General features: G+C 39.2%; 1 protein-coding gene and 1 non-coding gene across 2 annotated transcripts; both read left to right on the top strand.

Annotated features, from left to right (window-relative positions):
* The first annotated feature begins 9,318 nt into the window (after positions 1–9,318).
* Positions 9,319–9,657, top strand: LOC141647434 (uncharacterized). The gene has a single exon (XM_074455612.1). It carries the CDS (start codon positions 9,319–9,321, stop codon positions 9,655–9,657), a length of 339 nt encoding a protein of 112 aa, XP_074311713.1.
* A 13,124-nt stretch (positions 9,658–22,781) lies between these two features.
* Positions 22,782–22,888, top strand: LOC141618298 (small nucleolar RNA R71). The gene has a single exon (XR_012531357.1). It is a non-coding gene; the product is annotated as a small nucleolar RNA R71 (small nucleolar RNA).
* Positions 22,889–27,450: the final 4,562 nt, after the last annotated feature.

Below are 27,450 nucleotides of genomic sequence, written 5' to 3'. Positions count from 1 at the left end.
ACATAGGAGTACCAGCAATGTTATTGTCCCATGTCCTTTTGATAATAGGTATGAACTCCTTGGAGCCACATATTGAAATATTTGAAGCTCTTATTACCCTGGGCTTGTGTTGGACTACTGACTATGCAAGGAGTATGATCAAGCATGCCTTCAGGAAGGAAATGAGCATATAAATCAGGCAAATGATCACACTAGGCTTTATTAACCAGGAACCTGTCAATTCTGCTATAAATCATATCCTCAGGTTTTTGTTTATTGTTCCATGTGAATAAGGAGCCAATAGCAGTTATGTCAACCACACCACAGTCTTCTACACAATTTTTGAAGGGTTTTATCTCATTAGATGGGGTATTGCCACCAACTCTCTCAGCAGCAGATAACACACAATTGAAATCACCAGCTATGGCCCAAGGGCCAGTGACATGAATAGTAATCCTCTTCATATGATCCCATAGAGGGGCTCTATCATGTATTCCATTGAATGCATAGACCATAGTCATATAAAACACACTTCTACTCACCAAAGACTCAACCTTCATATGTATAAACTGAGCATTATACTCTAGGAACTGAACTCTAAAGGCCTTAGGATGCCAACGAATCCAAATCCTTCCACCATTATGATAACCATTATTTGTATAAATGCACCAATTATTAAAATTATTTACAACCCTTGTAAAATATTTGCTTTTTATTTTAGTTTCCAGCAAACCAAATAAACCAATGCCCTTATTCTGTAAGAAAAAATTAATAGCTTTCTGTTTTCCTACTCTATTCATACCTCTCACATTCCAAAATCCTAACTTGTCCATCAGAAATAGTGGGAGATAAAACAATATCATGAGCTACAACATTCGTCTTAGAGGGAGAAGCCAAGATCTCCTTATATGAATGAGCTCCAAAAGATTATGTACTATAGACACTCTTATCAACTTCCTGCCTATGCATCCTAACCAGTCTTTTAACTGGTGTAGCAGTCCCAGGAGGTGTGATAACAGCCTGCCTAGGAAGAGACAAAACTTGTGTGTCCTCCTTGGGCAAAGGTACAACAGTGGCCTGCTTCACAACTGGCCTCCATACCTTCTTGACTGGCTTTTGATTCACTTTTTCCTGGACTCCTCTCCTGCATTGCTCCATCACATGTCCCATTCCCAAGCATTTCTTGCATTTGACAGGCCTCCATTCATATTCAACATCAACCTGAATTACTGAACCTTTTTCATCTTTGAATGAGATTTGTGATGGTAACTCTTGATCCACAACTAGTTCAACCATAACTCTTACGTACCCCAATGTGGTTCTCTCCTCAGTAGCTACATCACTTTTTATGAATTTACCCACTATGCTAGATATCTTAGGCAAACCTTTACCCCAAAACTTCAAAGGGAGGTTATGAATTTGAATCCAAGAAGGCACTGACTTTACATCCTCTTTCTTTAGTTCCAAATCCCTAGTCCATGACTTAACAATCATGGGTTTGTTATCAAATAGATAATGCTCTGAATTTAACACCTTCTCTTTCATTTCCATGGATTTGAAACGAACCAAAAAAATCCCATTTGGCATAAACGATATTTTATCTATATTAAAATTCGTCCATATACGTCTTAAGAACCCTTCAACAACCTCCCAAGGCGGGTTGGCTCCTAAAATGAAGCATATAACAGCTTGACTCCAGTACTTAATCTCCTCCTCAACATCTTCCTGTTGAATTTGTAGCATATCATCAGTCTCTGTTTTGGGAACATCATCATGATTTACAATCCCCTGTTTTGCAGTCTCTTGAACTATTTCCTCCTCATCCTCTACTTCATTATCATCTTCCTCTATTTCCTTTTCTTCATCATCTGTTTCCACTACTAATTCGGTATTACTACTAATTCGGTAATACCATTAATGTCATGAATATTCTTTGTTCCCCCCCCCCCCCCCTTCATTACCATCAGGACCAATATGTGACCCATTAGGGTTTATGGTCTCCAAAGTTTCCTTATTTGAATTTTCCAATGGTGATGCCGTAGTTGTCACTCGAATACTTCTTCCTCGCAAAATCATTTCCCTCTGCCTCTGCAAATTCGATTTCCTAGCCATGGGCTCGAAAATCAAAATCGGCGTTCTCTCACAGTTTGTCAAGTGGGTCTTAAGTTGCATCACCAGGCCCTGGTTCTCTCTAAAAATAAATGGGAACACTTTTGGCTTCTTCAAAGGCAAAAGTGGGATAAGATAAGGTTATCTTTTGTCTTCCTATTTGTTTGTCCTTAGCATGAAGTTTTATCAAGATATTTGAGAGTTCTCTGCAACAACAAGGATATGTCTTACCATCCTAAATGCAGTGTTTGTTGAGGATTTGATGGTATTTATTAGAGGTGATGTCTCCTCTGTTAAAGTTGTGAAAGACACTATGGCTAATTTTGCTTCTTTATTTGGTTTACATGTTAATGTGGATAAAACTTGTATCAACGTTTGGGGTGCCTCAACTAAGGTGAAAGATCAAATAAGACTGTGCACAGGGTTTTCTAAGGGTACTTTTCATTTTATATACCTTGGGATACCTCTTTATACCTCTCAAATTGCTACTAACATGCTTTATATAACACCGGTGCAATAGTTTCCTGTCTTATGCAGGCAACTACAGCTCATAAATTCAGGTTTATTTGGGCTTAAAAATTATTGGTGTGCTAGTGTGCTACTTCCCCAGGATATCATTGCTAAGGTCAATAAACTTTGTAAGAATTTATTTTGGGGTATCTCTGCAGGGGAGAGGAAAATGATGTTCAAAGCCTAGGCACAAATCTGTTCTCCTTAGGATGCAGGTGGCTTTAATGTGCATGATATTTCTCTTAGAATCACTCCCTTCTTCTGAAATGGATTTGGCAGTTGGATACTCCTCATACTGGTGCTTGGTCTAAATGGATTCATGTTTATATTCTCAAGTAAGACAACAAATGGACTCTCCAACCAAGGGAACATTTTCCTTTATGCTTGAAGGGGATCTTGACTATCGGGGGCAAGTTTATTGCTCAAGCTGGCAGTTCTGATTTGGTTAAAAAAATGCTGTCTACTTGGGAAATTGGTTCTCACCTTAAAATTAGTGAATTTACAGATATTTCAGGAATGTCACTTCTGCTGGAAACTGGACAACATAGCTTACTATTTCCAGAATTTTACCAAAGTGTAAGGTCACTGGCCTCCTTGTTGTTCAGAATCAGCTAGTGATAGTTGATAATCCGAAGGCCAGGGGATTTCAGATGGTCAATAGATGTGCCATTTGTGAGAAGGACGAGGAAACCCATTCTCACCTATTCTTTCACTGTCCTGTTGCTAAGGAGATATGGGATCAACTATTAAACTGGATGGGCATACATAGAGAAGGTCAAGCATAACGTGATGAGTTCAAGTGGATATTCAATATTGGCATGATGCAGAAATGGCGCAAGGCTTGGTTTGCTGTCAGTCTTGCTGCAGCCATCTATGACATATGGCAAGCACGGAACAATTGTAATACCTCAGATTTATGAGTTGTTGGGTACTCTATCGAGTAGGGCTTACTCTGTCGAGTAAGTTAGTTTTACGTTTTGGAAAGTGTTCTGCCTGTTGGGTACTCGATCGAGTAGGGGCTACTCGATCGAGTACCTCAGTTACTCGATCGAGTAAGTCGGTCTTACGGGTTAAATGACGGGTTTTGATAGCATTGTGTGGAATATTATATAAAGTGAAGTTACCAGTTTCTTTTTACTTTTTATTACCAAGTTCTAAAAATTTTTACAAGAAAACAAACATCGTTGCATTCTCTTTTCGCATTGCTATCAAATCCAAGGAGATAGAGTCGTCGGATTTCAGAGTTCTTTATACCGTTGAGACCGTCGTATTATGGGTAAGATCCTTGTACCGTTGAGACCGTCGTATTATTAGTTTGTTTAAACCCTAATTGGGTGAATTGGGGATTATTGGGAGTATTGTTGGTTATGGATTGTGATTGTATGATTATATGTTGATAGGAGATGATTTCGTAGAGGAGCTCTATTGATCTGCTGCTTGTGTCGATTTGTGGTGATTGCTTTCCAGGTAGGGTGTCCTACTCAGTTATTGTATACATGGTTATGAGATGGTTGTTGGTTGTTGGCATTTGATTATACCGTAATTGATTTAGTATTGTTGATAATGTAATTGGTTGTTGTTGTTTGTCTGTGGTTCGCGAGGTGCACCCTCGGCTGAGTGGAGTCACTTCTGGGAGTGGCTTCACGCCATTGATTTGCCCCTTGTGGAACCCACCACAAGAGGGCATTTGCACATTAAGGAACATGGGTTTTCGCTCGGTAAAGATGAGCGGGGCTTAGGTGGGAAAGGCTGCGGTCCCCCACTGGCGATGGGGATTACTGGTTGCGGCTGGTAATCTGGCAGGGCTAGATCTTCAGGCTAGTCAGATGATTGGTGATGTGACGATGTTGGAGAATTGTGTCTGTGTATTGTTGTTGTATTATCTTATGTTGTGTATGCAGTAACTGACCCCGTTTAATTATTTTAAAAACTGTGCTGATCCATTCGGGGATGGTGAGCAGTTATTGAGCAGGTATGACTTGGATGCGCGAGGGTTAGCTGGGGATGAGTCACCACGAGTCAGCTAGTAGACTTCCGCTATTATGTCGAGACATTTTCATTTGTTTGGTTGGTTTGGTTTTTGGAATACTTATATCGTACTTTATCAGTTTGGTTTTGGCATGTAATCACTTTAAACTTATTTATTTAAAGTACGTTCATTGATGGTTTATTTGATATACATTGCCTCGGGCAACCGAGATGGTAGCACTCTCATGCATTAGGTGGTCTTGGTAAGGCACCTTGGTGTATGGGGGTGTTACAACAATAGGACGATTTTTAGGTTTCCTAGTGTGTTAGTATTTTGCAAAATGTAACTTCTTTTCTTAATAAAATGTGTCGATACCCGTATCTGTTGATACTGGCATTTATCGAATTTCTGCCAACCACCCGATGATGATAGGACACATGTATACTCCAATGACGATGCTCGTAAAACAGATACGTCATATGGATGTAAAGCAAGGTTGCGTCGACGGTTTTAGTTAATTTAAATAGTGATTTGAATTAACGTTTGAAATGTTTCGAAATAAATAGTTATTTGTTTCTTTACATTTATGTTTTGAATGATTTATGAAATAAAAGTTCTTATTTCATTTATTATATGTTTTGAATGATTTAAATGAAATTTATTTCGTTGGATTTTAATTTTCGAGTTTTATTTTAAATTGAGCTTTAATTAATTTGGGAAATTAATTTAAAGGTTTTATTTGAATTTAATTTGAAATTTTGGATTTTGATATTTGATTTGAAAAATCAAATATTCTATTATGACGGTTTTTATTTATCGCTTTATTGAATTAATTCGAAAGTTCGAGTTTTAAAGCGGTTTTTAAGCCCGTCTTTTGATACGATTTTTTGTGCGATTTTGGGCCATGTTTGGCACGATTGTCAAAGCATGTTTCGACCCATTATCTTCTCCTATGATCCCATGTTCGGGACGGGAACTATTTCTAAGGCACCTTACAGAATGTGGCCTAAGAAGTTGGAGGAGTTGAAGAAGCAATTAGAAGAGTTGTTAGATAAGGGTTATGTGAGGCCACGTGTATCACCCTGGGGCGCACCAGTTTTATTTGTTACGAAGAAAAATGGGAGTATGAGGTTGTGTATAGATTACAGGGAGCTGAATAATGTAACGATTTAGAATAGGTACCCTTTGCCTCGAATTGATGATTTATTTGATCAGCTGAGTGGAGCGGGTAGTTTTCTCTAAGATCGACTTGAGATCGGGGTACCATCAGTTAAGAGTTAAGGAGGAGGATATTCCTAAGACTGCTTTTAGGACGAGGTATGGACATTATGAATTTGTGGTTATGCCTTTTGGGTTGACCAATGCACCTGTTGTATTTATGGATTTGATGAATAGAGTGTTTAGTCCCGACCTTGATCAGTTTGTTGTCATCTTTATTGATGATATTTTGGTGTATTCTAAGAACAAAGAGGAGCATAAGAAATATTTGAGAATTGTGTTGCAGACCTTAAGGGAGAATAATTTGTATGCTAAGTTGAGTAAGTGTGAGTTTTGGTTGGATAAGGTAGCATTTTTGGGGCATGTTGTAACACCCCCATACTCCAAGTGCCTTACCAGGACCACTTAAGGCATAGAAGTGCTACCATCTCGGTTTTCCGAGGCAATGATAATCATAAGACAATAACAAAACATACTTAAAAGTAAATAATGTTTAAAGTGATTACATACCAACTCCAAAACTGATAAAAAGAAATACAAGACTCTCAGACGGTCTACTGCTAAAACTATCAAAGCTATAAAACATCGTCTGACATAGCGGAAGACTCCTAACTGCCACGTGATGACTCATCCCAGCTATCCCATACGCGTCATATCATACCTGCTCAATAACTGCTCACCACCCCCGAATGGATCACCACAGTTTTTAAAACATTAAACGGGGTCAGTACTAATCACACAATTTATATAACCAACAACACAGTAAACAAGCAGCTCAAACGGTCACACACACAATCACACCCACTCCAATCAATCTCCGTCACCGACTGTCCACTGGACCAGCCCTGCCAGTGGGGGACCGCAGCCGTACCCACCAAATCCCCGCTCATCATACCGAGCGATAACCCTGTCCCATTAATGTGCACATCCCCTCCCGTGGCGGGTTCCACGGAGGGCAAAACTAGGGCGTGAAGCCACTCCCGCAAGTGACTCCACTCAGCCGAGAACGCATCTCGAGAACCAGAGACAAACAATCACAACCATTAAACAGCAATCAAAACCAACAACCGTCAGAATACGAATACGATAATCTTCAACAATCACAAAACACCAACAATGCATTATGGGACTAATACTGAGTACGGAAACCGTACCTGGAAAGCAACACAATCAGACGGTCTCAACAGCTGATATCAAAAGGCTTCTTCTACGAATCCTCCTCCTAACATACAAACATATAATCACTACCAATCACGAAATACAACAAAACCCCCAAATCCCAATATTAGGGTTTAACCAACTTTAACGAAACACTATAAAAACGGTACGTAGATCTTACCCTCGACGCAAGGATCACAAAGGTATAAAGAAAGGTAAAATCCGACCTTCCAAGCTCCGGGATTTGCCAACAACGCGATTGATGCGAAGAACGTAGTTTGTTTTCTCTTTTGAAAGCAATTAGGTTATAAAAGTGTTTAAAAAAAAGTGGCGGAAGCAATTATATACTTAATCGCATTATTAACAAAACCCGACAAATCATCACCCCGTAAACCGGCTACTCGATCGAGTAGCTGAGGTACGCGATCGAGTGCCCCCTTACTCGATCGAGTATCAAGGTTACTCGATCGAGTACCCAATAGGTCAGAAACTATTTTTAAAATGCAACACACCCTTACTCGACAGAGTAAGGCCTACTCGATAGAGTACCCAGAGACTCATAAAACCGTAGTATTACACATGTGGTGTCAAAGGAGGGAGTGTCTGTTGATCCAGGTAAAATTGAGGCGGTGTCTAACTGGGAGAGGCCGAAAAACCTGGCCGACATAAGGAGTTTTTTGGGGTTGGCTAGTTACTACAGGAGATTTGTGGAAGATTTCTCTAAGGTATCTAAGCCTTTTAAAGCTTTGATGAGAAAGGAGAACAGGTTTAGGTGGGATGAGAGTTGTGAGACAGCTTTTCTAACCTTAAAGGAACGCTTGACCATAGCTCCTATGTTAGCATTACCTGAAGGGAGTGAGAATTTTGAGGTATATACTGAGGCTTCGAAGAATGGGTTGGGATGTGTGCTAATGTAAAAGGGCAAGGTGATAGCTTATGCTTCGAGACAGTTGAAACCATATGAAGAAAATTATCCGATGCATGATCTAGAGCTGGGGGTAGTCGTTTTCGCTCTTAAGTTGTGGAGGCATTATTTGTATGGGACTACTTTCAAGGTATTTTCTGATCATAAGAGTCTTAAGTATATTTATACTCAGAAGGAGCTTAATATGAGGCAGAGGAGATGGATAGAGTTGATTGGAGATTATGATATGGAGATAGTTTATCATGAAGGTAAGGCTAATATGGTGGCAGATGCTTTAAGTAGGAAGTATATTTATGCTTTATGCTAAGCTATGTCGCAAGTGAAGCTGCAAGATGAGATAGAGAAAATGGGAATTAGTGTGATAAGAAAAGGGGATTCAGTTGGGGATTTAAGCATTGAGCCAGAGTTGTGCGTCGAAGTTAGAGAAAAGCAAAAAGGAGACCCGAAGGTGGAGAGGTGGCGCACGACCATGGCAGATGGCGTGGCGCCCCGTTTTACCGTGTGTTAAGATGACAGTTTGAGATTTGATGGGAGGTGGTGTGTACCTGATGATGAGGAATTGAAAAGGAAGATTCTGACTGAAGCACATTCTACACCATATTCTTTACATCCTGGAGGAGATAAATTATATAAAGATTTAAAAAAAACATTCTGGTGGCCTGGGATGAAGAAAGAGGTTGCTGAATTTGTCTCAAGATGCCTAACTTGTCAGAGGGTGAAAGGTGAGCATAAGAGACCACAAGGTAAGGAACAGTCTTTAGATGTGCCTGAATGGAAGTGGGAAAGCATTTCTATGGACTTTATTGTTGGTTTGCCTCGGAATCAGAAGGGCAATAATATGATTTGGGTGATAGTAGATCGTCTGACTAAGACTGCACACTTTATTCCTATGAAAAATACTTGGAGTAAGGCTGAGTTGGTTAAAGCTTATGTGAGAAATATTGTGAAGCTGCATGGGATTCCAAAAGCGGCTATAGTTTCTGATCGTGACTCAAGATTTATTTCCAAGTTCTAGCAAGAGTTGCAAGAGTGTATGGGTACAAAAATGAAGATGAGTACTGCATTTCATCCAGCGACAGACGGGCAGACAGAGAGGAATATTCAGACATTGGAGGATATGTTAAGGGCGTGTGTCATGGAGTTTAGAGGATCTTGGGAGGAGAGGTTGGATTTGATAGAGTTTTCTTATAATAATAGTTATCATGCTAGCATTGGTATGGCACCTTTTGAAGCTTTGTATGGAAGGAAAGGTAGAAGTCCAGTCTCTTGGGACGATGTCACTGATGTCGTGACATTGGGGCCGGAATTGATCCAGCAAATGGTTGAGCAGGTGCATGTGATCAGGCAGAAGATGAGAGCTGCACAAGATTGACAGAAGAGTTATGCTGATTTGAGGAGAAGTGATATTGAGTTTGCTGTAGGGGACAAAGTATTATTAAAAGTGTCACCAATGAAGGGAGTGATGCGTTTTCGCAAGAGAGGAAAGCTGAGTCAGAAATACATCGGGCCTTATGAGATTTTAGACAGAGTTGGTGAAGTGGCATATCCTCTTGCACTACCACCATCCTTGTCAAGAGTTCATAATGTTTTTCATGTCTCACAGTTGAGGAAATATGTGAGTGATCCTACTCATGTGTTAGTAGCTGAGACAGTTGAGATGGATAAGAATTTATCTTATGTGGAAGTGGCTAAGGAAATATTAGACAGGAAAGTGAGGAAGACTAGAAATGGCGAGACTGCGTTGGTAAAAGTTCTTTGGTCTAATCATAATGTAGAAGAAGCTACTTAGGAAGCTAAAGCTGAGATAAAAGAGAAGTATCCTCATTTGTTTGCTTAAGGTATATTGGTTACGAGGACGTAACCTTTTCTTTTACATGGGGTAGAATATAATACCGCGTTTAATTTTGGTTCTAAGAGTAAATAATTTAACTAAAGTTACTTAGAAGTTATTCAGTTGGGTAGTGAGGTATGGTGAACTTCGGGACGAAGTTCTTTTTAAGGAGGGAAGACTGTAATACTCCGTAATTTTAATAAATATAATTTATAATTTATAAGATGTGAATAAATAATATTGTTGTCGTAAAAAGAAAAATAAAATAAAACCGGGTATATTGACCACGGTTGACCTAGTGGTAGAGGAAGGGGGGAGGTGTACATCGTTTGGGTGTTTTCTATACTAACTAGATACTTTGATTAGTTTATTAATTAAAGTAATTACCTAGAACCTTCCAACCACCTACCAAGTTTATATAAATACTCAACTCATGCCTCACCATTACTTTTATTCCACATCAAAAACTCAACATATAACTTGTGAGGAAGAGTAATTTTGTGAGACAACTATAAGACGGAGTTTTCAACTCGCATTAATTAATTGTGGTAAGTTATCTAATCACCTAACATCAATTGTTTACGTTTGACCATAGACCGATGTTAACCCACACCCCTTGACCTGCCGTGGGACCGTTGACCGACGGGTTGCCCACCGTCGGGTGTAGCCGTGTATGGGGTGTTGATTGGGGTGATTTTTGGGAGATTGTTTTGGGCAGTTTACATCTTAATTTAATTAATAAAGAATAGTTTGTAATTGTATACAATCTAATTGTTGTTTAGGTGGTGGATTTGTGGAAGAGGCTTTCTAAGTTTAATTGTTGAATTGTGAAGATTTGCTAAAGGTAGGATATCTATTCAACCTTGCTTATTTGATAAATTGATGAATTACTTATGAGACGGATTATTGTTACATGGTTATCGTAAGATGAATTAATATTACACTGTTGGCATGAGACAAATTGTTATGGTATTGTTTTATGATAAATATTCCACCATGAGTTATTGTTGCAGTTGTTGTCTTGAGCATCTTATAATTATACTATTGTCACTGCTGGTTGGTTCTCTGTTGTTATTGGTATGTTGAAAGAGGTTTGGTATTGTGATTGAGATTATTGGTCGGCCAGCACGGCGATGTCGAAGTGTCGTGGACCTGCGCAATTTTGGTCGGCCAGGCACGGTGGTGTTGGAGTGACCGTGGACCTGAGCAATGTTTGCGATATGACGGTGTGTGTGTGTGTGTGTGTGTGTGTGTGTGTGTGTGTGTGTGTGTGTGTGTGTGTGTGTGTGTGTGTGTGTGTGTGTGTGTGTGTGTGTGTGTGTGTGTGTGTGTGTGTGTGTGTGTGTGTGTGTGTGTGTGTTTGTGTTTGTGTTTGTGATGTGTCGGATGTGGCACACGGTTGAGCCGTGAGTGACAGTCCTTTGGCATGCGTTCTTTTGTTGTCTTTTGTTGTAGGTTTATTATATTTACTTATTGTTGTTTAGTTATCCTACTCAACCTCGTGGTTGACCGTGTATTCGTGAACATCTGTGATGAACCAAATATTATGGAGCAGATTGATTACAGGTTAGCTTTTGTGATGTGTTGGATGCTTGGACGGAGCTTGGGACGTATGACCTTCGTCAGAGTCTAGAGATCACTTAGTTTATTCAGACACTATTTATATTATTTCCGCTGCAGTTGTATTAAAACATAATTATATCTTTTAATTATCTCGTTGGAAATTTTTTTAATAAAACCGTTTTAGGCAGTTTAATTATTTTGTCTTAAAGTACTTTAGTAATTGTTTGTCTTTTATACTTACTACTTCAGGCAACTGAGATGGTAACACCTTTATTTATCTGGTAATGTCTTGCTAAAGGCTCCTAAATAAATTGGGGTGTTACATAAGGTGACCTTTCTCACCACATTTGAAACAAGCTACCGTGGAATAAGATCGTTTCTTTTGAAAACGTTTTTTGCTAGAATTATTGAACTTCGTAGGATTGTGACTATTGATCATATCCGCCATATTACGAGAGTACATGGCTTGTTCGTCATCTACATCATCTTCCTCATCACTTGAGGTTAATTTGAGTGCGAAACCTCTAGCTTTAGAGCATTCACCTGAACACTTCATGAGAGTTAACTCGCATGCCATGAGTGAGCCCATTAGTTCATTGAGGGACAATTTGGATAGATCTTTAGCCTCCTCACTAGTCGGCACCTTCGGTTGCCATTTATCGCTTAGGCTACGAAGGATCTTTTGGGACTATATCCTTGGATTCGAACTCTCTACCAAGACTCTTGAGTTCATTGACAATACTAGAAAAGCGAGTAGAAAGTTCATTTATTGACTCGTCTTTCATCATATTGAACATCTCATATTATTGCATGAGAAGGTCAATACGATGCTTCTTGACTTGAGACGTTCCCTCATAAGCAAGGCTTAGGGTGTTCCGAATCTCTTTGGTCGAGGTACATCCGGAGATTCTATTAATTTCTTGTTCACCGATGCCATATTGAAGAATAAACATGACTTTAGAATCTTTCTCGACTTTACGATAATCGGCTTCGACATAACTATCCTCACTTTTTACGGTACTAGTCCCACCAGAGTTAGTAACCGTTATAGCAAGGGGACCCTTTTGAATTATGACCCAACACTCGTAATCTGTGCTTTTACCATACGGTGTTTCCACCAAGGATAGTTATCCCCTTTGAAGATAGGGTACTTAGTATGTTTCCCGTCCATGACTATAGGATCAACTCTCTGGTAATTAATCAGTATCGAGAGCACTAGGCTCTGATACCAATTGAAGAGTCAAGTACGGGAGCACCTAGGAGGGGGAGGGGCTGAATTAGGTGTCTATTTAAATTTAAGCTTAATGAAAGCTTCTTTTAAAACTCTTAAACACTTTAAACTACACTTAGATTGAAAGAGAATTTGATAGTTAGAACTATAGAGTTAGAAGTATGCAACGATAATTCAGCAAGTATAAGTCACAGTGTAATCCACAGTGGATTCTGAAATAATATTCAGAGTTAAAGTGCAGCGGAAATAAAACGTAAATAGACAAAACAACCGATGTTTTTAAAACTGATTCGGTCACTACTCCGCGGCCTATGTCCAGCGCTATTTTATTAAACATCTTAGAAATAAACTAATACAAACTAAGACCACTCCGAGTAATAAAAAAACTCCCCAACCTACTCCGGTTGCTATTTGCTTAAAAGCTACTCCGCTTCCAAGTCTCTTGCTTAAAGCTACTCCGCAATAAGACTTTGGCTTTGGGCTACTCCACCGAAAGACTCCATGCTCAAAATCTACTCCGCTTCGAAGACTTCGTGCTTAAGATAACTCTATCTTAATACTTTGGTTTGGTTCTACTCGGTTGTTACAAGACACACGAATCTCAATGTTGTTCACAACACGAACGTGGAGATAAAGTTTAAGTTCTTAACACGAGATCATCGAACAATATTGAATGACTAAGTGCAATACAACATACTCGTAAAAAGACTCAAAGAAGAAACAAACTTGCAAAATGTGACTCAATGATTTGTTAAATGATAAACGATTTTCCAAAGTTAATTTACTCGATTAACGCTTAAGTCTTTTTTTTCGGTTTTAAACTCGTTGTTGCACACTTGTTAAAATGAATAAGCAAGGTATTTATAATGTCCAAGTAGTATGTACTTCACATATTAAAACATCTCACGAAACCATAGTCCAAGTGTAGAAATAATGTTAACAATTGAAGCTTGGGCAACACTTGAAAAATGATGGTTTCTTAAGCAAGCAAACCGAGACACTTGAAGAGTCTATCGATCCGAAATATTCAAGAGGGGGGGAATTGAGGATTAAAACTTTTACCTACTTTTTCGATTGTATATGTATAATTAGTTATTTAAAGTTTATTGATTAAACTTTAAATAATTAACTAATTAATGAATAAGAACGAAATAAACAAACAAACGAAAGAGAGAGACACACGGTTTTTGAAGTGGTTCAGTTTCACAAATGGAAACCTACGTCCACTATTCTCGATTAATAAATTTAGTACCTTTCTACGGATTACAAATTTACTAACCCAACTCGTACAACTAACCGTATTTGTAACTCAAGTAAGTACCGTTAAATACTCAAGTGATTGTAGATACCTCATTTCTGCACCTCCCGCAAACCACCCGGTGATGATTGGGCCGCATGTTTGGTACGCGGAACGATTTGTGACAGTTCATAAGTTTATCGTCAAGTGATCGCTCAAACACTTGTGTCTACCTCTTAGTTGTCATCTACGTGCCGATACGGTCGTTTTGGCAGTAATTAGAGTACATTTGGAGTCCGGGTCAAAAAACCGTCTTCATTTTCTAAAACCGAGTCAGAATGTTCTGGAATGTTCCGGATATTTCTATTTCATATTTTACAATCTTTTAATCTTTGGCAAATAATTTCCCGTAATATTCACACAAAATATTAAGGAAAACAAGATTAATCCGTTATTCCATAACCAAAACACGGAAATCTTTCTTCCGCAGGAGGAAACCACTTGGGAAAGGACGCAGCAGGTGCTGCGCCTCTTCCAAGAGACGTCGTGCCTGCTGCGCCTGATCGGAGCCATTTGGTGTTCACAATTAAGCATATGTGGTCGTTGGTCAATGGTCGATACAAAACACAATTTATACTTTACAAACAACTCTACAATTAGTAAAGAGGCAAGTAAAGGTCGGATCCCAAGGGACGGGTATTGAAATGAAGATTCTATTGTAACTAGTGGTGTCTAGGGGTGTCACAAATTGGGTTGATGTAGAAGGTTACTAAACTAAAATAGCAATGAAAATAAACTAACAAGGTAAATGAAATAAGGGTGTAAACAATTGATTAAAAGCACTAGGGTGTCATGGGTTCATAGGGGAATCATGGGATATGATCATACAAACATGTTCTCAAATTATAAGCAAGCAATTATTGTTGTGATGGATTGAGTTGGGTTATATCTTACAATCCTAGGAAAGTTTGGGTCCCGGAGCCGAATCTCTTGGATTGTACAACACCTACAAGTCGACTTAATCTTCCCTACTTAACACATGCATGGTCTAACAAGACTCGAGTTGGGTTATGTCTTACAAGTCAAGTTGAAAGGATAGAAGATGATAGTAAATGCAAGGATTCATAGGCTTAGCATTTCATCAAATATAACATGTGCATGTATTAAGATCAAAACAAGCAAGCAAATAAGATATGAAAGCATATTAATTTAAGCATGAATCATTCCCCATGTTGGTTTCCCTAATCACCCATTAAACCCTAGCTAAGAGACTACTCACTCATTATCATATTGATCATGCTAGAGAGGTTGTCAATCATACTAACATAATGAAACATGATGAATAAATGAAAGTAATTAGCAATAATTAAAAAGGGATTAAGAGATTATACCTACTAATGATTCCAATAATAAAGCAAGAATAATAGAAGTACTTGAATCCTAGATTGAGAGGTTGTCAATCTCCCAATAATAACCCAAATAATCTTCAATTACCCAAAATAAAGTAAGAACAAGAGAGAGATTAAAGAACTAAAACTTGGATTAAAACTTGATTAATATTTGATTACAATATTGAAGAGAGATTTGATTGATATTAACTACACTAATTATTGATAAGAATAACATGCTCCTCTAATTAGACTAATAGGGTATTTATAGTGAAAATTAGGGAGGATGCATTAGGGTTAACTAAGGGCTAAACTAGTAATTACACTTTTTAAGTTGAGCAAGGAGCCTCCGGGATTATCCGAGAGAAGGGCTTCTCTTATCGATGCTTGAGGAATGAAAACGTCTTTGTCTTTGTGATCCGTGCGGATGGGAGTCGGGACGGCCGGATCTGGGCTGAGGAATCCGAGCGGATTCTTGGGCAAGACGCTCGGACTGGCGAGGGGGAATTCGAGCGGATTCCTTTGCGGGACGCTCGGATTGGCGAGGACGGACGGATTCTCTACAATCCGTTCGGATTGTAGTTCAGCAACTTTCCTTCTTCTTTTTCTTCCCTTTTCTTCACGAATTCCTTGGGGATTTCCTTGGGGACTCAAGGATCCTTTTCTCAACAATGCTCTTCTACTATGCTATGTACAAAGGCCTTCTAGTCTTGTCTCTCCTTGATGCTTGGTCATTGAATATGATCAATTTAGCCTTGTTTTGCCATGAAAATGCAAGATTCTTACTCCTTTCCTACCAAGGGATCAAAATCTCAAAGAATATGCAAAACAAAGAACTAAAGATAAGAAATCACCCAAATAGGCACTAAAAAGCATGGAAACAATGGTAATTTGGGGGCTAAATATGCGCCAATTATGGTCGCATCAAATATCCCCAAACCGAACCTTTGCTCGTCCCGAGTAAAGAGGTGACAAAGACTAGGACCAATACTAACCTAACCTAATAATAATAGCCGATATGAGACAATTAGCGGGTCTCACTCCGCCCCTTCAACTCACAACAAGACAACCATGAGGTAGGATGCCTTCTTGCAAGGCAAGGTGGGTCTTGCCAAAATGGCGACACATCCAATCATTAAGCACACAAAAACACATAATGGATGCATCTACAAAAGGAATAGCCACTTTCCTCATCTAAGTGGCGGAAATTATCTACAAGGGAAGCAATTCAAGGGTACACAATCCTTCATAGATGCAATTTGTTCAAACTACTAAGCCTAGAAGGATACCAATAAATCACCTCCAAAAGGTGTCAAGCTAGGGTACCTTTGCCCTCAATCGTTAAATGCTTTTGTCAAGAGTAGACTCCCTATGGTGTTAGAAACACTGGAGGATCGCGGAATTCCCCCTCTTGCCTAGACAAGAAGAAGGGTCGTCCCCTCTCTACCATGCACAAAAATGGATATGATGGATAAAGGGATCAATAGATATTTGAGTTTCATTTTGGGAGTTTGCTTTCATTTTTGTTTTCCCCCCAATTTCTTTGGCATTTGACTTTTGAGAACACTTTCTTTGCCATTCTTTTTTATTTTTGGCATTTCAATACTTGACAACTTTTTGCATTTCTTTTGAACATTTTCAAAGTCACCCCAATTAGTAACGAGGGTGCCTTGTATTTGAAGCTTTAGGAGTTCTATTTTTGCTCCTCTTTTCATTTGATGCATTTTTGCAAACTTTCTTTCACTTTTCATTTCATTGAACTCAAATTGATTTCTTTTTGTTTTGTGCCCATTCCCTTTGATGACAAAAATGTGGTAGAATATGGATGAATGATAGAAGTATGCATGGTTTCAAGGGTCACCTTGGAATAAGCGGTAGCCAAGGAGTTATCACACCGCAAGGTACTCTTGACTCGGCCTTAAACCATGGGTCAAAGGATACTAGCATGACACATCCTAGGGTGTTTTACAAGCATTCTAACAAGCAAAGTCTTAAGAATAAAAAGCATCTACTAGGGCCTATATACACTTGTCAAGCTTCCCAAATAGACGGTTTCGCAAAATTTTTCTAACATGCAAACTACATGCCATGATGCAACTAGCATATAAACATCCTAATGCAAATGATTCTACCAACTAATATGCCAAATAATTCTAAATGCAATCCTAAGTTCACATTGTTATACCGCATCAATCAAAATAAAGCCACATAGTCATTAACATAAAGAGGAAAAGGGAGGTTGGAAAGATCATACCATGCGGTCTTCAATATCCTCATGTCTCGGATGTGGCGTAGTCAATCAAAGTGAACAAGGATGAAACAAACACAATATATACAAGACAATATATACAAAGGAAATGAACTTGTTTTTGGTTTTTCAATTTTTAAATTTTTATGATTTTTGAAATTTTTCAATTTTTATGGTTTTTGAATAAAAGTTAAGTGTTAGAATTCCCATCCCCACACTAATATGGGCATTGTCCTCAATGGCCAAAATGATGGAAATTATGCAAGAATGATGCATGATTTCTATACTAAATGCAATTCTACACTAAGCTATACTACATGATGCATGGTTTTTGTTATGACGGAGAGGATAATTTAAATTACCTCCCGTTGCGTATGCATTAACTTCCCCAAACCAAGTAAGACACTATTGCTAATGTCAAAGCATGGGGGAGTTCATGCACATGCTATGCTATGCATGAAACTAGATTGTCATTTTGGATTTTACAAAAGTGGGAACAATAAAGAACACCTCAAAGGAACCGAGGTGTGAGTCCTTTGATGTTGCTAGGACTAAACCAACAATGATCAAAATGAAATAAAATACAAAGAGATATAGACAAACCGTGGGAGAGTAGGAATCTCCAAGGCTAGTCTTCCATCATGCTACTATCATCACCACTTCCCTCATGAGAAGTGGTCACATTGCCACTTTCCTTGGCACTTTCTTCTTTGCTTTCTTCATCATCATCTTCCTCATCATTATCTTCACCATCTCTTTCTTCATCTCCACTTGCTTCTTCCTCAATATTATCATCAATCTCCTCATCATTTCCAACAACCTCATTGTCTTCCACCACGTCCCTAGATGCACCCGGAAACAAGGCTTCTTTATCCGCCCAACTAGGCAAAGGACAAGATGGATCAAGGAGTCCTTGCCTAGCTAGATGTAGGAGGGGAGGATATTGAGCCAAATAAGCATTCTTCCGATCTTCATAAGCTTGCTTGTGCATGGCTTGCATAAGAAGAGTTACATAGTCTTTTCCAATTTCAACTCCTTGCGGTTTGAACTCTTCATAATCATAGGGGTAAGGTGGTATAACAATGGAAGAGGAGGGAGTTTCATGATCACCCTTTTGTTGTTGAATGATGTACTCGGCTTCCTCGGATAGGGGAAGTAAATAGTTGGTCCGGTGGACACTAAGACGGCAAATCTTTGCGGGTAAAGTGAATGATCGAGCCTCACTTGTAAGCCACCCATACTTGGTATCAAGGGAATTGTGAACAACCCACTTAAACTTGTTAATCAAGGTGGACATATCAATAAGATGGCCACCATCCTTAGCCTTGTACTTGCTATCCTTATTGAAATTAGGATCAAAGTGCTTGGCTAGGACCGTGACAAGGCCGCCATTAACAATTACGGTTTGACCCTTCTTCCCACTATCTACATGGAGCCATCTATCAACCAATAGCCTCAAAGAATTGTAAGGCTTGGTGTGAATTCTTCCAATATTCAAAGTTGATTCAAGGAGAATAAAATCGAGTCCCGTGAAATGATTGGTGTCTTTCCTAGCAATTATGGTATTTCCCACAACTTTGTGCCATATTCTTATGCCCGGATGATGGACCAAAAGAGCACGACAAGCTTTAAAATCTTCAAATTTCTTCCCGGAGATTGCCTCCCAAAGAGGCTCGGGATCATACTTCCCATATTGCTTATAAAATTTATGTTCATCGCTAAGACCCAAAATTTCACCCAATTCCGGAAAGGTAATGCGTCTACTAGTGTTAGCTAGACGAAACTCAATATTTTCCCTATTCTCAACTTTTGTCACTTTTAAAGAACTTAAGAATTCCAAGACAAGGGAGGGGTATGTTACTTCCTTCATTTCAAACAATTTCTTTAAACCCATGGCATTGAAAAAGACTCTTGTTTGTTCAAGAACACCCAACTTCTCTAAAGCATCTTGGCATATGAATTTGGTGGATTGAATTTGTTTCATAGCAAACTTGACAAATGTATTTCTATGGGAATCGGAAATGAATGTTACCTCCGGATAATGCAAGAGTTGATTAATTACCGGAGTAGAGGGTGATGCTTCCATAGGAATTTGTTGAGGTTGTTGCACTTCCAAGCTTGGTGTTGATACCACCATTGCCAAAGCTTTCTTCATTTGTAGAGCTTTTTGCCTTTGAGAGAGAGTTGTAGTCTTTGGTGCCTTTGTTGCCTTTGCTTTTGCTTTTGTTGCTCCCTTTGTTCTTGCCATTTGATGAGCTAACCAAGAAAAAGATCAAAAATCTTCAATTTGTAGAATGCCCAAATCGATTTTGAAGGTGAAAGGCTTTGCCTATATGAGAACAAAAATCAATTCAAAGGTGAAGATTTTGTTCTTGGTTTTGATTGTTAATGAAGATGGAGTGATTGATTTGTTGTTTGAAGGATGGTTTGATTTGATTTTGGTGAGTTTTGTTGAGGGTTTTTGTTTTTGAGATGGAGAGGATGAGGGTTTTGATGTTATAGGTAGTGTTTATGAGTGAATGAATGAATGAATGAAGGTGGGATGGGTATTTAAAGAACTCGACAATATTAGGACGCAGGGGCAATCCGTGCGGATTAGGCGCAATCCGCTCGGATTCTTCAGCTTCAAATTTTCAAAAATCCCGCCTAAAGACGGGCGGATTCTGGGGAATCCGCTCGGATTCTTCAGAGATGAGACGGGCGGATTTTGCTTAGGACGGACGGATTCTTGTCCAGAGATTTTTCTTTGTTTTTCTTCAGCTGCAAGACGGACGGATTGTTCACAAGACGGACGGATTCTGTGAGACGGGCGTCTTTCCAGGAATCCGCTCGGATTCTTCAACAGTCAAGAATTTTTGCAATTTCAGCTCAGCCCAAGACGGGCGTCTTCTCAGCAGGACGTTCGGATCCTTTGCAGACGGGCGGATTCTCAGGAATCCGCTCGGATTGGTCCTTGTGTACACGGATTCAGTTCCATCCGTGCACAAACGCATTCCCTTATCATTCTTTCTTTCCTTCTTTCAAATCTTGTGTTCTTCATTGCGGGGGCACTACTAAGGCACGAATAGCCTAGGCAATTGCCATCCCCACACTAAGGTAAAGCACTACACATCAATTAAAATCATTAGTCCCTCCCTCACTTCTCTCTTACATGACAATTATTTTGATCAAAGTAAATAAAATCCAAAAATGACAAAAATGCAATACAAAAATTGAAAAGTAAGTTAGGGGGTTAGAAATATTTACAAGTGGTGGTTTAGGGAGGACTCCACCAAACTCTCATTCTTGATGAGATGTCAAGGAGGCATGTTCAAGGTGTTGTTGATGTTGCTCAACACCTTGAAGAAGTAATCAAAAGCTTGTTCATTGTTATGGTAGAGGTCCTCAATAGACCGTGGCCCTTGTTGTTGATCATGATCGATGGCATGCCCAATGTAGGGATTAAAGATCCCTTCAAATTCGTCGTCCCAAAGACCACAAACTTCATTGAGTTGATCATTGAAAATCTCTTGCTTAGATGGAGACAACTCTCCCAATTTCTTTTCTTGGCCAATGAGGCCATCATCTTCTTCCTTGGTTGATTTTGATGAGCTTTGCAAGCTCTCTTTGTCACAATTCACTTGCTCTTTGAATGGAGCATCTTCAACTTTCTTCCCCCATTGGAGTTCCGATTTCTTCTTTTCATCTTTTCGGCTATAATGATCAATCATGAAACATGGCTCATGCAAACGAGGAGCTCTCATGGTCTTGTCAAGATTAAAAGTTATGCTTTCATCTCCCACCTCTAGAGTGAGCTCTCCATGTTTCACATCAATTACCGCACCCGCGGTGTGTAGGAAAGGTCTTCCTAAGATGATTGGAATGTTGGAATCTTCCTCCATATCAACTATGACAAAGTCCACCGGGATGAAAAACTTCCCAATTCGCACGGGGACATCTTCCCATATCCCTAACGGTGTCTTCGTCGATCTATCGGCCATTTGAAGAGTGATATTGGTGCATTTAAGCTCTCCCATTCCCAACCTTTTACTTACCGAGTACGGCATGACACTCACACTAGCCCCTAGATCACATAAGGCTTTGTTGATCGTTGTGTCGCCAATGGTACACGGTATTGAGAAGCTTCCCGGATCCTTTAATTTTGGAGATGAATTCCCTTGAAGTATTGCACTACTCACCTTGGTGAAGGCGATAGTCTCAAGTTTCTGGATTGACTTCTTCTTTGTGAGGATATCTTTCATGTACTTTGCATAGGCCGGAACGTGATTGATTAATTCCGTGAAAGGAATTGAGACTTCTAAGTTCTTCACAATTTCCATGAACTTCCCAAGTTGATCATCAAATTTAGGCTTGGCTTGACGACTTGGAAAAGGAAGTCTAATCACAATGGGCTCCTTTTCTTTGGCTTTGTCTTCATTTTTCTTTGAACTTTCTTCTTTTGATGATTCCCCTTCTTTGGGACCTTGCACCACAACTTCATTCTCACTAGCTCTCACAACTTCATCCTCAACTTGCTTCTTCGGTGCTTCATATCTTGTACCACTTCTCAAGTGAATGGCACTAACCGTTTCATGTCTAGGGGGATTACTTTGTGGTGGTAATTGCCCCTTTTGTCTTTGTGAGCTAGAAGATGCTAGTTGAGTTAATTGTGTTTCCAACATCTTGGTGTGAGCTAGAATGTTGTTGATGGTGGTGTCTTTTGCTTGGCTATCTTTTTGCATTTGGGTGAAAAATTCTTGTTGATTCTTTTGCATTTGGAGGACCGCTTTTTGGACATCAAAACTTTGGTCATTGTGGTGATTGTATGGGTTTTGATTTTGGTAACCTTGGTTTTGATTGAAAAAGGGTCTTTGATTTTGATTTCTCATGGGTGGTGGAGTGTATGTTGTTTGAGGGTTTTGGACATTTTGGCTTTTGTATGAGAGATTTGGATGGAACTTGGTGTTTTCATTGTAAAAATTTGAATAAGGGGTACCACTTTTGTAAGCTTGGAAAGCATTGACTTGCTCGGTTGTTCCCCTACATTCGCTTGAGTCATGACCCAAGGTTCCACAATTCTCACATATCCCGCTTGGGATTGATGAGGATGCCGTCATGGCATTAACATGATGCTTTGTTGATTTTGAGTTTTCCTCAAGTCTAGCCATAGCTTGTTCAAACTTCAAGTTGATTGTGTCAATGTGAGCACTAAGTTGAGCACCCAGTTGAGTAACGGTGTCCACTTCATACTTTCCTCCTCTAGTAGCCTTGCGAGGCCTACTATATTGCGAATTATGGACCGCCATTTCCTCAATCTTGTTCCATGTTTGATTGTCATCAACTTCGGTGAACATTCCGTTTGATCCCATATTGAGAATGTTCCTTGAATCTTCATATAAACCATTCCAAAATTGTTGCACTAAAAACCATTCGCTAAGTCCATGGTGAGGACATGAGCGACAAATACCTTTGAACCGCTCCCAAGCTTCATACAAAGACTCTTCATCCCTTTGCTTAAAACCCGTAATTTGAGCTCTTAGCATATTGGTCTTTTCCGGTGGGTAGAATTTTTTGTAGAAAGCTAGAGCTAGCTTCGTCCAAGAATCTATTCCAAGGGTGGCCTTATCAAGGCCCTTCAACCATTGCTTTGCGGTGTCGATTAACGAAAAAGGAAATAAGACCCATCTTATTTGGTCTTGAGTCATGCCCGTTTGAGAGATAGCTTCACAATAATCGCAAAATGTTTCCATATGAGAATGAGGGTCCTCACTAGGCATTCCCCCGAATTGGCTCCTCTCAACTAGTTGAATGAAGGCGGACTTGGAAATAAAGTTTCCGGTAAGATGTTGTGGGGTAGGAGTACCATTTGGTAGATCCTCCTCGGTGGGTATAGAGTGTGACGAGAATTTAGGCATTGTAGGTGGATTTTGTGTGGTATTGTTTAATGGGTTCTCTTCTCCTTCTATTGCGAAAGGATTGACAAACTCACTAGTGGGTTGAACAACTTCACCAATACCTCCCAAATTCCTCCTAACAAGTCTCCTATTATTCGTCAAGGTTCTTTCGATTTCACGGTCAAAAGGTAACAAATCTCTTTGTAACCTTCTAGACATGCAAAATATCAAACAACTCAAAAACAATTAAAACAATCCTTGAGGAGTTTTACTTCCCCAAGGTGAAAAAGACACAACTAAAAACAATAAAAGAAATCTTAAATCAATTAAACACCATCCCCGGCAACGGCGCCATTTTTGATCGGAGCCATTTGGTGTTCACAATTAAGCATATGTGGTCGTTGGTCAATGGTCGATACAAAACACAATTTATACTTTACAAACAACTCTACAATTAGTAAAGAGGCAAGTAAAGGTCGGATCCCAAGGGACGGGTATTGAAATGAAGATTCTATTGTAACTAGTGGTGTCTAGGGGTGTCACAAATTGGGTTGATGTAGAAGGTTACTAAACTAAAATAGCAATGAAAATAAACTAACAAGGTAAATGAAATAAGGGTGTAAACAATTGATTAAAAGCACTAGGGTGTCATGGGTTCATAGGGGAATCATGGGATATGATCATACAAACATGTTCTCAAATTATAAGCAAGCAATTATTGTTGTGATGGATTGAGTTGGGTTATATCTTACAATCCTAGGAAAGTTTGGGTCCCGGAGCCGAATCTCTTGGATTGTACAACACCTACAAGTCGACTTAATCTTCCTTACTTAACACATGCATGGTCTAACAAGACTCGAGTTGGGTTATGTCTTACAAGTCAAGTTGAAAGGATAGAAGATGATAGTAAATGCAAGGATTCATAGGCTTAGCATTTCATCAAATATAACATGTGCATGTATTAAGATCAAAACAAGCAAGCAAATAAGATATGAAAGCATATTAATTTAAGCATGAATCATTCCCCATGTTGGTTTCCCCTAATCACCCATTAAACCCTAGCTAAGAGACTACTCACTCATTATCATATTGATCATGCTAGAGAGGTTGTCAATCATACTAACATAATGAAACATGATGAATAAATGAAAGTAATTAGCAATAATTAAAAAGGGATTAAGAGATTATACCTACTAATGATTCCAATAATAAAGCAAGAATAATAGAAGTACTTGAATCCTAGATTGAGAGGTTGTCAATCTCCCAATAATAACCCAAATAATCTTCAATTACCCAAAATAAAGTAAGAACAAGAGAGAGATTAAAGAACTAAAACTTGGATTAAAACTTGATTAATATTTGATTACAATATTGAAGAGAGATTTGATTGATATTAACTACACTAATTATTGATAAGAAGAACATGCTCCTCTAATTAGACTAATGGGGTATTTATAGTGAAAATTAGGGAGGATGCATTAGGGTTAACTAAGGGCTAAACTAGTAATTACACTTTTTAAGTTGAGCAAGGAGCCTCCGGGATTATCCGAGAGAAGGGCTTCTCTTATCGATGCTTGAGGAATGAAAACGTGTTGTGCTGTGATCCGTGCGGATGGGAGTCGGGACGGCCGGATCTGGGCTGAGGAATCCGAGCGGATTCTTGGGCAAGACGCTCGGACTGGCGAGGGGGAATCCGAGCGGATTCCTTTGCGGGACGCTCGGATTGGCGAGGACGGACGGATTCTCTACAATCCGTTCGGATTGTAGTTCAGCAACTTTCCTTCTTCTTTTTCTTCCCTTTTCTTCACGAATTCCTTGGGGATTTCCTTGGGGTCTCAAGGATCCTTTTCTCAACAATGCTCTTCTACTATGCTATGTACAAAGGCCTTCTAGTCTTGTCTCTCCTTGATGCTTGGTCATTGAATATGATCAATTTAGCCTTGTTTTGCCATGAAAATGCAAGATTCTTACTCCTTTCCTACCAAGGGATCAAAATCTCAAAGAATATGCAAAACAAAGAACTAAAGATAAGAAATGACCCAAATAGGCACTAAAAAGCATGGAAACAATGGTAATTTGGGGGCTAAATATGCGCCAATTATGGTCGCATCAGCGCCTCTTCCCAAGTCCTTTTCTGCGTATTTTTTCGTATCTTTTCATATCTTTTCGAGATTCACTTCCAAAGTTTCTCCGAAAACCCTACTTCCTCCGTGTGATTAATATATAAATAGAGACCTTCGGTCCTCATATTTCTCACGCGAGTGTCCGCCCTTCTCTTCTCCCTTTGCATTCTAGACCACGTTCTTACTTTTTGGCGTCTACGTGCTTGAACTTTCGACCACGTAAGCTCGGATCCTTCTGAGTACCAGCCTCGTTTTGCATGACCTACCAATTTGACCAACTCCACCATAATCAACATTAATCAATCTTGTTCGTTTTCCTCTTACGAGGGCACTTTCGTCTACGTTCGAGTCGAGCATCACTAAACGTTAACTTAGTTCATCTCGTTTCGTCAAACATGTAAGTCTGAGGGTGTATAATCCCTATTTTACTTATTGTTCTTTATTTATTGTATCAATATTGTAAGGTTTGTGTCGAAAGTATTCTTAAAATCGATTTCTAAAACCATGCTTTAATCCCTTTTTACGGATTAACAGGAGACAGACGTCGAGAAGGGACGCAGCAACTGCTGCGCCTCTTGGAAAGGACGCAACACCTGCTGCGCCTCTTCCTGAGGCTGCCGCGGTTCCTGCTTCTCTTCTTCTTCCTTCGTCCACTGTTGGTTTCGTCTGTTAGTTTTCCTTCGCCATTGTTTGTTCTTATTTCACTCACATAGTAATTTAACATATTATTCATCATCCTTTGTTAATTAATTCATCATTAATATCCCGACTTAAATCCCAAGTAATTCATATTTGCGGGTTTTCGTCATTAAAATCAAATTCGGTTCTTAGAGGTTCGATTCATCAATATTGAGTCTCTGGAATTCGTCATTGATATATTTTTCACCTTTTGTTCATCGTCACCATCATTAACTCATCATTAATAATCTGTTTAGTCTAATTAGTTTATTTAGTTTATTAGTTTGTAATTAATTAATCCTTATTAATCTTGTATAATTCGTTCTAATCGGTTTCATCCATGTTTATCGCTCTTATGACCATTAATCATATGTAAATAACCTGCTAATCACTTTCATCCGAGTCAAATAATATAATCAAGCCTTAAATTCACCAACGAGCATTAACGACTTGCAATTCCGGCTTCACAGCCAGAACTGAGCCAAGGAACAGACGCAGCGACTGCTGCGCCTCTTCCAAAGGACGCAGCTCTGCTGCGCCTGTTCCTGGTTGATTTCTTTCTCTGAACTCCCGTTTTGCCTTGACCTAGTTATTAATTACGTGTTTAATTAACTATTAATTGTGTTGTCGCCCTAATTCCTGTTCATTAATTCATTTGTTTATTCTTTTCTCAAATCATCCGTTTTAAATATATTTTCGACATAGATCATCTAAATCCGATGTAATTATTGTAATTTTCTTTATTGTATTTTGTTTATTGCATTTATTTATTGTATTGCTTGTCTTTCACATGTAATCAATCTAACATTCACTTCGACCCTAATTGCATGTTAAATTACATGTTCACCGACTTAGTTAATTCTCACATGCTAGGATTAATCTAATGAATGTTGCATTGCATGCATAAAATCGACAATATATCAAGCATAGACGATTTTCTCTAATCATTAGTAGAGGCCGCTATCGAGGCGGGCGAGATTTGGTGTTCGATCAAAAGAGCTTCCTAATACGTACCCTCACCCCTTACTCCAGATCTCTGTGAACATCCGTGTTCATTGGCATCCACGAGAGTCATTCTAGACATAGAATGCTAAGGGTAACCAGTTCTTGGGGTTCATGTCACTACTTTGTGTCTTGACATGACACGAGGTATTCGAACGGTTTCCAATTTTCCACAATAAATTGGTGGTGACTCCACAAATGCAAACGCTTGTTCTTTCCCAAGCGCCCCCGTGGGCCCGCGTCCACAGTTTGGCGACTCCGCTAGGGATAATACACTTACGTGTAGCCAAAAGGGTGAAACTTGAACAAGGTTAGGGAATAGTTTGTACGAGACAATTGTCGGTTTTCATAACTCGGTCTTCCTAGATCGTTTATTCGGCCTTCCTAAGCCCAACCCAACCCATTCGA

This window comes from Silene latifolia, chromosome 1, assembly GCF_048544455.1.
Source record: "Silene latifolia isolate original U9 population chromosome 1, ASM4854445v1, whole genome shotgun sequence".
In the NCBI taxonomy this organism is placed as follows: domain Eukaryota; kingdom Viridiplantae; phylum Streptophyta; class Magnoliopsida; order Caryophyllales; family Caryophyllaceae; genus Silene; species Silene latifolia.
The sequence above is the reverse complement of the archived record's forward strand: the minus strand, read 5'-3'. Positions and strand labels throughout refer to the sequence as shown.

Excerpts from the sequence above, each read along its gene's own strand:
- LOC141647434 (XM_074455612.1), top strand. The coding sequence starts at position 9,319 with ATGAAGGGAGTGATGCGTTTTCGCAAGAGAGGAAAGCTGAGTCAGAAA.